Source organism: Vidua macroura, chromosome 2 (assembly GCF_024509145.1).
Source record: "Vidua macroura isolate BioBank_ID:100142 chromosome 2, ASM2450914v1, whole genome shotgun sequence".
NCBI lineage: Eukaryota > Metazoa > Chordata > Aves > Passeriformes > Viduidae > Vidua > Vidua macroura.
The window spans coordinates 111,726,929-111,741,224 of NC_071572.1; the positions used below are offsets into that span (position 1 = coordinate 111,726,929).

General features: G+C 41.5%; 1 protein-coding gene across 1 annotated transcript; it reads left to right on the plus strand.

The window, feature by feature from the left end:
- The first annotated feature begins 601 nt into the window (after positions 1–601).
- On the plus strand, positions 602–12,216 carry CHMP2B (charged multivesicular body protein 2B). Its single transcript, XM_053971334.1, has 6 exons — positions 602–764; positions 3,678–3,769; positions 6,637–6,831; positions 9,114–9,216; positions 10,166–10,272; positions 10,403–12,216. The coding sequence occupies exons 1-6, from the start codon at positions 731–733 to the stop codon at positions 10,514–10,516; spliced, it is 645 nt and encodes a 214-aa protein (XP_053827309.1). The 5' UTR covers positions 602–730; the 3' UTR covers positions 10,517–12,216.
- The last annotated feature ends 2,080 nt before the right edge of the window (positions 12,217–14,296 follow it).

Genomic DNA, 14,296 nt, shown 5'->3' on the forward strand with positions numbered 1-14,296 from the left:
GAACAAAAAATCCCAAACCGCACGGTTCATCTGTCATGGACAGGCAGAGACCCCACTGCTTAATTGTGTGTTTAATTGACCTGTGCCCAAATCCCTCCAGATGCCCACGCACCAGGTTTCCTTATAGAAGCTCGCTGAATTCCATAGTATCTGTGTACACATGATCTGGATTTCAGCCAGTGAAAAATAACTAAAGGGGCACATGAAAACCAGTGAAAACTTGCTATTTCCAACGAGACCGTTGTTTTCAGAAAACCAAGCGGCGAACCCGAAGAGCACCACGCTGCCGAATTAACTTTCGATATGTTTTCATTTTAATCTTTAGTAACTACACGTACAAGAAGAGAACCCAAGGCAGGGAGTGGGAAGCCGGGACTTCCCCGCCCGTCCCGGTTCGCCCCCAGGATGGCCGGGCCGGTCCCGCAGCGCCTCTCCCGCGGCTCGGGGTGGCCAAACGAAGGCGGACAGACAGCAAAATCCACGCAGGGAGCAAGAAAATCCGCAGCCGCTCCACTGGCCACGCCAGCCGCGCCTCCGCGGGGCCAGCCCCGGCCGAGCCCCGCAGGGTGGGCGGGCGCAGCGCGGAGCCCCGGCCCGGCCCCGGCCCGGCCCGCCCCTCGGCGCCGGGAGGCGGAGCCGGGCGGGCGATCGCGGCCCGGCCGCTTCCTGGTCACCGGAGCAGGAGGCGACAGGAGCCCGCCGAGGCGGCTGCGGGGGTCCGGCTGCCGCCATGGCCTCGCTCTTCAAGAAGAAGACCGTGGACGGTGAGTGCGCCCCCGGGGAGGCCCCGCCGCGCCCCCGGCAGCGGCCGCCCCCAGCCTTCGCACGGCCCCGGGTGCGGGGCTGGTCCCGGCCGGGGCTCCGGGGCAGCGGGAGCCCGGCGGGGGTCGCAGCCTCGGGCCCCGCGTCCCGGCGGAGCGGGAGCTCGCAGGGAGCGGAGCAGGAGAGGAGCAGGAGGCCCCGGCCCGCCCGCCGTGACTCACCGGCGGCGCTCGGGGAGAGCCCTCGGGCCGGGCCGGCCCTGGCGCAGCGGGGCGGGGGATTCCCGGCGCACCGGGAGGGGTGGGAGCCGGGCCCGGCCATCCCGGGCCGTGGGTGAGGGAGGAGGAGGAGCAGCATCGCTCGGTAGCAGCGAGGGACACAAATCAGGCCCGCCAGGAGTTGCTGGGGCCCAGGGGGAGCCGGGACGCGAGCGGTGCCGCTGTGCGGGAGCCACGTCCGGGCTGCGGGAGCCGCCGCTGCCCGGCCCTGGGCTCAGCGCCGGTGTGGAAACAACTTGGTCTTGGTTCTTTGTAGCCAGTCTGGTACCAAAACGCTTAAACTTCAGCAGGAATAACGATCCTCAAAGTCAAGCCCCAAAGGACGCCTCAGCTGCCAGCAGGCCGCTGGGCCATGCTCAGCTCTCCGCATTGTCGTGCCCCAGGGCTGGCGAGCCCCAGGTTTGGCTCTCTGGTGTGTTGGGTGCCCCGTGTGAGAGCTGGTGGGGTCGGCGTTTGAAAAGGGCTCGCAGAGAATGACGCTGCACATCAACCAATTGTGTGTCACCGGAGGGGAACACGCACAGGTCCCCCCTGGCTCTTCCCATTTCAGATGTGACACCTGAGAGGGGAAGAAGGGGAGCTGGCATTAAGCTTCCGTGACCAAGGAAGGATTGCAGAAGCCAAGTCAAGCACTGCTGGATGTCTCTTGTCCATCCTGTTTTAAGGAATGCTTCCTCCTTGCCCTGGTGTGTGTGTGTGACGACAGTGTGACACACAGGAGTGGCTACTGGCATAAGACCTATCTCAGAATAACCTGTCGTATTCTGTCTGCTCTAGTAGCTGGGAATTTTCCTCAGTTATCAGAAACAAACAAGAACCAAGTTCTCATCTTGGCCTTCACTTAAAAAAACAAACGGTCTGTAACTGCAGATAGTTGTTCTCAGTTTATTACTATCCTTAGTTTAAGCCACTGTGGGGAAACAGAAACTACAGAAATAAGCATCGTGCTTACCCTTATTGTCTCCTGAGTACTGTTCCTGTTTGCTATCACCTTGAAGTTCCTACCTCTCAAGCTCACTGTACTAAGGATTTTTTTTTAAGTAGTGTAGTTAGAAAAGCCAGTCTTGTATGTAGCTATCAAGCTTTTTCTTTCAATTTCACCAAGTGCAGCTGTGCAATATACATTTATCTACCTTCAAAATTACTTGCCTGTAGCATTTTCAGAATTATTTGCTGTTTTGCCAGTGTGAAGAATGCAGTTATATTCCATGTCATCTTTCAGTTCTTAGTTACTGTCCACTGAAAAGTCTGCATCTCCCAAGGATGCTTTTTCTGTAGTACTCACAGCAGTAGTAGTATTGTAAAAACAGGTGTCATTTTCACACTGGGTTTTTTTTTTAATATATATTTCTTTGCCCAAGAACTGGGCAATCTCCAGCAAGGTTGGAAGAGAAAATGTATATTGTCTTTAAAATGCCACTAAAGGTTTGGGATTTTGTTCTGATTCAAACCTATTAATGTTTAAATAATTTCAGCAATGGATGTTCTACAGTATTTCTAGCTTTGGGAGTGAAGAACACGAATGCTTCTCGCTGTTTGTAGAAAAAATTGCCTCAAACCTTAAAAAATGAAAAGGGTGGTCTGTGATTCTGGAATTTATCCTTCATGAGCTCTAAAGAAAGATTATGTGACAGTGTGCTCCTTTCAAACTCCCACCCAAAGTGCAGACACAGAATAGGAGTAGCTGAATCTCTCCTCCATAATAACTGCTTTCCCTACAGAGGTCAGAGGATGCTGAGTCACACGCAGACATCCTGCTCTGCCTTTGCCCAGGTGAATCACACCCAAGCACGTGCTGTAAATCCTATCAAAAGTTAGTTGCAGCTAGCATGATTGATGCCTAGACTGTAAATAATACATGCTTTAATAAGAGGATGTTATCAGTATATAATTTTTAATAGTACAGTGCACAAAGCTCTTATGAAGGATAGGTTTCACCTGACAGACAGTGTTCAAGCTTTGCTTGCTACATCAGTTGTCAGTAAACTGAAATTTGTTGTAAAGGCCTCCACTTTCTTACCTTACTATTCTTAAGCATCTCCTAATTGAAAAGTTTCAAACACTGTTGCTCTGTTGACTGACTTGAAGAAGAACTACACAGATGTGGAGGAGAGGAAGCTCCCTCAGAGAAGAATTAAGAACAGAGAAGAGCAGGATCCAGGACTGGCACCTGGGATTATTGTCACTGTTTTGTGGAGCTGGGAACTCCTCACCTGCTCTGAGGTCTCATAAATCAAGGCTCCTTCAGCTGCCCTACCTGTTGCAGTTAGGCCTGGCTGGGGGAAAAGCAGTGGGATTGCAGTGGCCTTGATATTGCTGAGCTAGTGCTGGGCTTGCAGGAAAGTGTGTGTACAGATGTCTTACTGTGGGGTTAAGGCTCTTGCTATGGTTATGGTGCAAAGTAACATCCTAGGTAAAACAGCTTTTTTTGTTTTTAACAGGATATAGCCCACTCTGCTGGCACAATGATGTTGTATACACCAAATTGTATTTTGCTAATATTTTCTTTATCTGAAATGCTGACACTTCACTCTGAACAAAGGGAGGTGTCAAACATGCTGCATGTCTGCAGGGTGCTTAGCACATGTTTATGGAGTATTGAAAAACTTTGCCCAGCTATCAATATTTTCTTTCCAGATATAATAAAGGAGCAAAATCGAGAGTTAAGAGGTACACAGAGGGCTATAAGCAGAGATAGAGCAGCACTTGAAAAACAGGAAAAACAACTGGTAAGTATGACAGGGAACTTTATTTTGCTCTTTACAATACACATGCAATAGAAAACTTACAAGGTTCTAAAGATACAAATCAATGCATAATAATGAAATACTAAAAAAAGTTGTCTTCCCCTTTTCATTTCTCATTTAAAATTGTGTTGGAAAATATTTACTGTCTAAAAGTGATCCTCAGCCTTTGACATAGGAAAATCCTGAAACATTGTGTTTAGATAAAATAGCCACATTGGGTTTTCCCTACAATTCCCAGCGTTCTCTGTCCTTCAGAAGGTTTTTTTTTTCCCTAAAAGGTTTGTAAATCCTTGTGGTGGAAAAATTAAGAGAAGTGCTATCACATGTCACCATGACTGTTCAGTGGGAGAGAGTACTTGAAAAACCACAAAATATCATGAGTACCCCTAGAATTGTTCTTTTCATTCAGATAGAACTTCCCTAAAATTAGCTGATAATAGTAGGACTGTTTGCCTAAATTAAGATGTATTCAGAACTTACTGTGTGTGAGCTTTCAAGTACTCAGTGGCTGAATGCTGCACCTGTGTGGCACTATAAGAGTAGAAATGGATGTGCCAGATGGTGGGGTTTGATGCATGAAGAATGCTCAGACTGTGGGAAAAGCTGTACAAATCCAGCCTGTTCCAGCAGCTATTGAGGTAGTGGTTCGTGGCAGCAGGTTGCATGAATACCAAGAGCTGGGAATAATAAACTAAAAGATCAGAGAAACTGTTTCTGAAAGCCTTGGACATGTAAGATATAGTAGGTTGTTCATAAATAAGGCATTTTTTCCAGTATGAAATATTCCAAATATGGAAATAACCTTAATTTTAGTGACTATTCAGGCTGAAGTGTTGATTACTTACCACACCAAGTGGTTTCAGAAATGTTGGATTTCTGAGGATAAGAAGAAAGGAGCAGTGAAATATGTCTTTGAAAAAGTTGAAATTTGCTGCTGGCATGAGAGTAGCAATGGACAATAAATACTAATTTTCAGTGTCAGATCAGGTGAAGAAGGATCAGGGGCCTGACAGTCAATCTCAAAACATTTCATTATGTGCTTTCTCTAGAAAGACCTTTTTTTTCCCCTTATTTTTAAATTACTACACTGAGAAAACCCAATTATACAGTTATATTAATTCTATGGATGAAAATACCCTAATGTATGCAGACAGTTCTGTTTCAGTTCAGCAACCTGATATAACTATACGAATTTTGATTTTTTTTTTCCCCAGAAGAACATAACTGACTTCAATAAGCTTGCCCCAGACCTCTCAAAAGCAGACAATGTACACCAAAATTATCTAAATTCTTTTTAATTAGGAATAAAATTATCTGTATATAGGGTTTTATTTCTGCAGGTGGATTATCTGCTGTGATTTAGCAATGGTTTGTATTTTGCTTTGAAAAAATCAGGTCATAAAAGGTCTTTCAACTTAATGAGAAAATCTCTATATGCAAACATTTGCTGTTAAAATATGGGGTGTAGACTAATCCCTCCAACCTTCACAATACTTTAGACATAAAAAAAAAAAAAGGAAGTAATATTCTGGTGATGTTACAGGAATTTTTGTGGCTTCTGTGAGCTACTTTCAAAGAGCACAGCTTTACTTCTATTTCACGCTTCTAATGTTTGAACAGTCTCATGCTGCTTCGTTGCCGCTCTGTACCTTCCTAAATTAAAAATAGTGTGTGTGACACACCCTTTAGAAATCATGAATCTGCAGAGGAGATTTTGTGCCAGACCCATCTCTGGAATAAACTTAACTATGAACTTTTTTGGTAGTCAGGGTAATGCAGTGGGCCAGTTTACATCTGCCTTTAAAGCTGACTGTTCTGCACATCCTGGGGACTAGAATTTATCTTTTCATCGCTTCTTATAAGTGCAGTTTTTCTGGATTACCAATGCACATAAAGTGAAGCAACTGCATACCTGTAGCAGGCATATTCTCCTGAAAAATCCAGGAGAAAGCTGGTCTTTAAAAGCTGCTTTTACTTAATGGTAAAAATTAAAATGGACACCTACAGAAAACTGAGTCACTGTGGCAAGACCTACTTAAAAAGGCTGAAAAGGAAAAAGTAGTTGCAATTTTTACATTACCAAGTCACAAATCAGAAGGCACACTTTGAAGCATCCCAGCTGACAAGATTATTTGTGCCAGGCTTTTTCCTAGTACCTCTGGGCTAAACAGATTGTTATTTCTCTTTGAATTGACAGACTGGGGTTTGGTTTTCTAAGACAGAAGTGTCTTTCTTACAGCATAAGCACATGTTAAATTATGCTATTTTTTATAATGATTTAAGTCCAGCTAAATCATAAGACTAAAGAGCCTATAATTATTGGTCATCTAACTTTATCTACTTCTTCCCCAAAAAGGCTGTGAGGGTCTCCTGAGGATGAAAAAGAGTTGAAAAGAAGTGTCCATTTCTTACATGAGTGACATTGTTTGATTGCAAGAAATCAAAGTTGATTAGAAGCATGGCACCAGTAGTTGACTGGACATCATAATTCCTTCACTTTCTGGGGCTTTTTTTGAAGTGTGGCTGCTTATCCCAGATATGGAATCAAATGTGCACATAGAAGTGAATATGACATCATGCAGAAATTGAAGTCTTTGGGGGAACTGTGTGCTACCACACTGTAATTCAGTTTCATTGAGTTTTTTCCTTGTGGTCAAATCATACCAGCATGACATTGATTCTGCTAAACAGCCTTGTTAAAAAAGCAAGGAACTATTTATATAGCTTAAATGTCTTAAAAGATTCAAGAGGATAGTTAATTTTGAATTTCATTATTAGCAGTAAGGCTTAATTACAGTCTTCACGTGGATGGAAATTCTGTGGAATTAATCTCACACCTTTTTTCACAGGAACTGGAAATCAAGAAAATGGCTAAGACTGGTAACAAAGAGGCCTGCAAAGTGCTGGCAAAGCAGCTGGTGCAGCTGCGGAAGCAGAAGAATCGAACCTATGCTGTGAGCTCCAAAGTCACGTCCATGTCCACTCAAACCAAGGTCATGAACTCCCAGATGAAGATGGCAGGAGCTATGTCAGCTACAGCAAAAGTAAGGCACCACAGGACATTCTTTTATATTCAAATGCAGCATATGGTTGCAAAAATTGTGTTATTTTGGATAATTGCAGGGCTAAAACTCACTGCACAGCGGTGGTGAGGATACAGTATGGAAACATAATTTGTGTTTATATCATTACATTTTTGTTTGGTCAGTCTATCCACATAGCACCTACATACTTTCTTGGACTAGACATCTGTCAAATGTTTACATAATAAAAATAAACTAATGCCAGTGAATGAACTCTTTTAGTACATAAAAAACCCCAAACCCTGCTGCTACAGTACCTTGTCTGTATTTATTGTCACAAGCAGTTTTTACTGGGAAAAAGTAGGGCATGATTCATCTAGAAATCAAGGCAGTGTGTCACAATAGCTTTATGGCTTTTGAAAAAAGTAGGTTATTGCTTTGGATCTAAAGTTCCTAAAAAAATCTAATCTGGAGTTTGCTGTCATTCTCTCTATGCTCTCTCAGGAAAGAGTATTGCATTAAGTTTTCTCCCAAATCTCATCTCGTAAAAGAGTGAAAAATCTCAGTTTTCCGAGCTAGGTGTGAACTTTCCCTTATTCCCCTGAATTGATAAAGAGGGATTTGGCTTTTGACAAGGAGGACTGTTCAGCTCGAGGTGCAGGAAGCAGAGTTAGTATGCATCATTGTAGACCAAGCTGGGCTTTGATCCCAGTCCAAGTTAAATCCAGTTAAACACAGCAATGCAACTCTGTGCAGAAAGGAATCACCACAAAGGCTTGGTGGTCAGGTGCCTTTTTAGACACAACATGAGAGCAAATTCCAGCCAGCTAGTGACACAGAATTGTGGCTCTGCAGCAAATTTACAAACTGGACTTGTCTGACTGATCAGGTTCAAGACCTTACTCAGTGTTCTTACAACAGCACTCGTGAACAAGTTAGTCTTGCTTTTTAATTACTACACGGGTGACTTGTTTTTATCTGTGATAGATCTTGGATTAAATTTCTGAAAACCAGAGTCACTGGAGTAGTTAGGAAGATTAGGTCAGTAGAAAAAAAAAATCCAAAAATATTTTTAAACAGCAGGTAATTGTACGTACAATTTGTGTAACATTGGAGATAAAGGTCTTAAATTCTTCTGTTTGCTTTTAAAGTGAATATTTTGCCTTATCAACATGGGAAGCTCAAATAATTGTTAATCCCATAAAACCATCAGTGAAAAATGTTTGGCATCAGTTGCCTTTAACAAGCAAGGCAAATATGTGACTGCAAAGCTTTCAAGTATGTATACTTTCAGTATACTTCTCACCATATATGTTGCTAATTTTGAATATAGTAAAGTCCAGTTAAGTTGCCTATTTTATTCATGCATTTGACCCTTATTTTCTGAGGATATGTAAACTCTCTATCAGTGCAGAGACTTTTGACATCCACTTATACCAACACCTTCCAAGTCCAGAAAAACTTCTTAAATTCAAATAATGTGACCATGAGCACAGTCTTTGAAATTCAAGTAATGTTAGTATCATAATACATTATCACCTTGAAAAAACTCAGACATGAAGGCAGAAGCCCTTCTGTGAAGCCTGTAGTGGCTTGTTGCCCTCTCTTTTAATTAACCAAGTCTTTTATCTTCTCAAAGATGGTTAAATTTTACATTTGGATTACTTATGTCTATATTTAGATTCTGATATTCCACAGTAGCTTGCTTTTTAAGAAAGAGGCAAGTACCCCATAGCAGTGCCCACAAAGGCCGTGCTGCACACCTGTAGTAAAATGAGTGAAGTTTATTTCACTGTTCACAGCAAGATCTCCACCCATCACCCTAAACAAGTACTTCCTCAACACTTGGATATTTTCTTTCCAGAGTAAAGTAATTTTTCTATTAAATTGTAGCATCAAGAAACAATTTAAGTCCTGTCCTCCAGTGGTGGTTCAAATAAATGGTCCTTTCTGAATAAGAACCTGCAGCCATTTACTTCTTTAATGTGTGTAGCCTTCAAGTTAGGAAATGTTCTCCATTTGTTTCATTCAGATCAGTTGGATTTTTCCTAATACAAGGCCAGGGGAGGGTCATGGTGCAAGAAAGATGCACACATTTAAAAGTCTGTCTTATCAGGTCACTAGATAACAATATTTCTTGCTAAGTGCAGGCTGTACTATTGATCTGTCACTTACCTACAGTTCTCATGGGATGTAAAGAGACAAGGAAAGTGAAATTTGGATTAAAGCATTTTTCTTACTGAATGCACTGATATTTACTAATGTCTCATTGTATGATTTAAGAGTTTTTTCCATATCAATAGACAATGCAAGCAGTTAATAAGAAGATGGATCCACAAAAGACACTACAAACTATGCAGAATTTCCAGAAGGAAAACATGAAGATGGAAATGACTGAAGAAATGAGTAAGTTCTGCACTGCAGGGGACTGGCTTCTCTTGGCAGGGGAGAACCAGCCTAAAAACACTGATGTTTGAAGTTTATTTCTATAGTTAATGAGAGTGACAGCAAAAATGTAGAGCAAACAAAACAGTGTATGAGTAGGAATGCTGAGCCTTAGACTTTTTAGAAGCTCTAGGTATTAAATCTAGAATCTGTTCCTTCCCATCTTCTGCAAAACATCATATTTTTAGAAGAAACATTCCGAAAGGTGGGGAAGAGGGTTTGAGACCCATTCAAGGCCTTGATGACGTAACTGGTAGGGAGACTTGAAAATTTGCCTTAATTTAGATACTGATAATCTCAGCTTTCTGCACATGGTGGTATGATACAGTTCTGTCTCCTTTTTCTTACGTTAAGCCATAAACAACTTTCTGGGGAGGCAGCAAGTTCCTTGTTACTCTGTGTGTGTGTTCACTGTCAGCTAATTCCTGGTGTTGCTCACAGTCTTCTCCCCATCCCAATTCCTGCCCTGTTGGTCATATTAAGTAGCATGGACTCAAACCAATGCTGTTGACCAGGATGGAAACACCTCAACTGCACACAAGTTATCTGAGTAGTTAACAACTTTGCAAGGTACTTGGAGGAAGAAGAGAGGAAAGGGATTTTTATGAAACTATACGTGTTTTGCAGAAATGTTAAAATCTAATGGAGGGGGAGGTACAGCAGCTGAACTCTTTTGGTGGAACTGAATATTTTTATAAAATCAGCCATGCCTTACCCTGTTGTGGCCCTGGCTGTGCTCACAGGCTTTGCAAGGCAGAGCTAAGAAAGCCTCTCTAACACCCAGGTGCCTTCTGCTGGTATCTTACACCATGGTATTACTGCTTTGTTCTGGGAGGGTAGAAAGATGGTACTAACCATGTTAGTCATCTTTTTGCTTAATGCAGTCTGGATTTTTTTTTTTTTTTCTAAGTTAATGATACTCTGGATGATATTTTTGATGCTTCTGATGAAGAGGAAGAAAGCCAAGATATTGTTAATCAAGTGCTTGACGAGATCGGGATTGAAATCTCTGGCAAGGTATGGCTATTTTTGCACAGTTCATGTGCTTTTTCCGCTGCATTCCATTTTTTAAAAATAGTTTGTTCTAAAAGTCAGCTTGTCATAACCTGCATTATTCTGACTGAAGAAAACTTCTGTCTCCTTCCAGATGGCCAAAGCTCCCTCAGCTGCCAGAGGTTTGCCATCTGCATCGGCATCAACCACTGCCACCATATCGGATGAGGAGATCGAGCGCCAGCTCAAAGCCTTGGGCGTGGATTAACTGATCCAGTTCAGAGTCTGCCTGCTGGGTGCTCAGCTCTACACACATGTACAAAGTGCAAAGACTCTTTCAATGCAACTGATTTCTAGGAAAACCCTAAAGTCTCAGAAATGACAACTTGAAGATGAATTTGCAGAGAAAAGTACTTTTTTTTTCGTCCATTGCATGGAGTCTTTTTGACTCTGGACCAACCAGGGCTGTAGTGCTAACAATAAATTCACTTACACCTGATCCAGATCTGTCCTTTGGATTCCAAGTTTTCTTCCATCTCAGTTCCTGATCTGTCTCTAGAACTGGCTATCTGTGGCTGGTCATGCCACTTCCTAGGACAGCACCCATGTAATATTTATCATTCTTACAAAACTATCATTAGAGAAACATATCTCTATGACATATGTGTCATCTCTTAGCACACATGAAACTTCACCTTGGCTCTTAGTTGGAAACTTTTTTTTCCATGAGAAATAGCTTTGAATGTCTAGCTAATTTAGGCAGAAAGAAAAGCCATTTTATGTATTTCTTCAAAATTCCTTTTGAGCTGATGAAATAATTGCTTGTTACTCTTCTTACCAGAAGGGAAGAATACACTCCTTGTGCAGTTAATTTTTCTGGAAGAGGAGTTACATTTGTTAGTGAACTTTGTTGCATGAAAGGCACTGATCGAACTCTATTGTACTGTAACATAGTTGGTTTCAACAGAATTGCTGTGCCTTTATGTATATAAATCTTGTACTTTTGTGATTTTCTTTCAGGAGGAGTCTTTGAAAGGTGAGTAAACTTAATAATTAAGATGGTTTTACAAAATGCTGTGGTGAGACCTCTCTGTACACTTGATGGGACTCAGTGCTGAAGTGGAGAGGTGCACTCATTCAGAAATGCAACTTGTGCACTTGAAAAAAGGACATTTGCCTGAAGCAACATTTGTATATATTTTACAGTACTTCTTAATGGAAGATAACTGCATAATTGTATTGTTTGCTAAGATGCAACTGATCACATTGATAAGCTAAATCTAAATATTAGTTTTGAGAACAATTTTGGACATAAATGATAACTACTTGTCTAAACACTATAATAAAAGTGTTCTGGTTCTGTGAAGGGTTTTCTATGGTCTCTGAACTGCATCAACACAATTCTAGCTTTAAGTGGAATATGCATTGTGCTAAGTAATAAGAACTGTTGATATTGGAATTAAACAAAATGAGAATGCAGTTCCCAGTTATTACTTCCTAGATGGTGTGCTACTCCTCAGCCCTGATTCTGCTGGAGATATTTACCTTCAGTGTTCATTTAGTGGTGCTGTTCATTGAACAGAAACAACAATCATCTTGGCTTTAAAAAGAGAAAATCAAAATACCTCCCAAAAGCAAAACCAGGAAAACTGGGGGGGAACAAGTCTCATAAAGGGACTTTACAGCTAGGCAAAGTGTAGCAGGAAACTTCAGTGAATCTTCTGTTGTTGCACCATCTACTGTTTAGGACTGAAGTAAGCAAAGAGAACTCATAGGAGAGCCTTCCTCAGGTTTTAGGCCTAGAATTGCAGGTGTTCTTTCTCTTTCAAAGAAATAATGCAAAACTCAATCGGTCAGGTAGTGGGTAGGAATGTGTAAGTTAATATATTGCATATATCATTATGGGGTGATTTTTTTTTTTTACAAGTTATTTTGTAAAAATCTAATAAAAGGCTTTTTATCCCACAATGACTTTGTCCTCTGTAGGGTTAGTCTTGCACATCTGTCTCTTACTGGGCTTTCTTCATGAGCTCTGATAAATGTTCCTTTGACTTGCTTTGATAAAGCACCATCATATTTATTGTAGTTGCTCATGGGCCTTTGATTCAATATTCAGTAAAGACTTGTTGAAGTTTGCATTTGCTTGTCTGGAACCTCATGCCCAAGTACTGCTCTGTGGTACTGAAAGAGAAATCATAATGTGAATACAGGGATAAAATGTTAGTGGATGATTGTAGTTTGGTTGAACACCAAGGCCTGTGTCCTTTCTGAATGAGGTGTGCAGTTGATCCTTTTAATAACTGTCAAAATTGGGCATAATTCCATAATGAGTTCTTTCTTCTGGTTCTTTGAGTAACAGGAAGAAAGGTATTGCTTTTTTGGTGCCATTTGGACTGCTGAACTAGGCCTGGTGTCAGTATCAATCCCATGGTTTGTTATGAGTTACCTTTTCAATCCTGCAGCTCTAACCTGTGTAAAAATCTTTGGGTAGCAGGGTGAGAAATGCTGTATGTGTCTGCAATTATGGTCAGTATGTTGGATCAGTTTAAAAAAAATTCACCTCCTGCTTAGATATAAATTCCTTATAAATCACATTGAGTGATTAAAAAAAAAACCCAACGAAACCACTCAATCTTTACCCTTCCTTTATCCTTGCTAACACCTAAATAGGAACTGGATCTGAGTCTCCATCTGGGAGTAATGACATTGTTGTGCACACACCTAAAAATGGCTCTACCCAGAGTCCTACTCCTCAAGTGCCCAGAGGCAATTCCCAGGAGAGCAATGAGAACACAATGAACATTGATGATGATTCCTCCCTTAATACTCTTCCAATCTCTGTTTCAAAAACAAAGTACATCCAGAGCAAGTTCTGCTACACACACCAGCTTTAAGTGGCTTTGTCATCTGGGAACTCGTCCATACAAAGGAACTTCTGGCACCCACATGTTTTTTTTTTCACAGATTTTTTTTCCCAAGCATGTTAAAAACCACCACTTTGTTTTGTTTTAAGCTTCTTTCCATCTTCTTGTATTTACTCCTAGTTCTTATATTAGGCAGGAAGGTGAACAGCCTTCCTCCATCAGCTTTTTAGTACAGTCCATAACTGAGCAGACTATAGCATCCAATGCACATTAAGTCTAGCAGAGAGAAACTTCCAGTTATTCACCTTACCTTTGCTCAGCAGCTTGGCCTGTGCTTGGTCAGTTGTGCCCCTCATATGAGGGCATCACAGTTCTTCAGAGACAGCTGAACCTCAGACTTAAACGTTGTGATAACATCTTGTTTTGCCCTCTAGTGTGGTTTCAACAGCCTGCCTAAAGTTAGCATGGGAAAAGAAGAGCAAGAAAAAAAACCCACAAATATCTCACAAACAGCACAGCCCAGCTTGGCTGAATGGCCAACTAAGCTCCTGCAGGTTCATAGAGCTACTCCTTGGAAATCCTGCACGTTGGGTCACCCCCACCCCAATCAAGAGTAATTGATGGCAATTAAGCTGTTCCTAGTGAAAAAAAATGAATTGCCACTTTCTCTAAGTAAAGCTCTAGCTGCAGCAGTTGAAATTGATTTCATCCAGCTTTTCTTCTTTAAATATTTCTAATTTGTTTGTATTTCTGTGGCACTGGGTAGGTGTGTTTAAATGGTGGCTGCTTCCTTCCTTGGCCTTTTGTCATTCCTTTGCAAGATGATTTTGTTATGTGTCATTTTCATTTTATTGTACTCTGTTGCTGCAATTAGCTTCACTTGTGAGACTTTTTGAGGGGCAAGAGACCACCACGTTACAGTGAGGCTGCTCTGGAACTATCTGTTAGAGCATTCTAAAATACACTTCAGCATGACACACAGCTAAAAAAAAGTAAAGTGTTACCAAAACAAAACTACAAACCATTGCCTGGAGTGCCAAAAGTATAGGAATACTTTATTGGATGAGGAGGTTGGGAAGTACAGGCTGATAACATTTCTAGGAAGCCTTTTATAATTAAGAAAATAATTTAGAATATAAATACAGTTTTTATATACCTGATAGTGATTTCAACATACATAACAT

What these genes read in the sequence shown, in the direction of transcription:
- CHMP2B (XM_053971334.1), top strand. Translation starts at nt 731, where the DNA reads ATGGCCTCGCTCTTCAAGAAGAAGACCGTGGACG. An exon ending in AAAAACAGGAAAAACAACTG is followed by an intron (nt 3,770 to 6,636) that starts GTAAGTATGACA and finishes CTTTTTTCACAG; the next exon opens with GAACTGGAAATCAAGAAAAT. An exon ending in CTATGTCAGCTACAGCAAAA is followed by an intron (nt 6,832 to 9,113) that starts GTAAGGCACCAC and finishes CCATATCAATAG; the next exon opens with ACAATGCAAGCAGTTAATAA.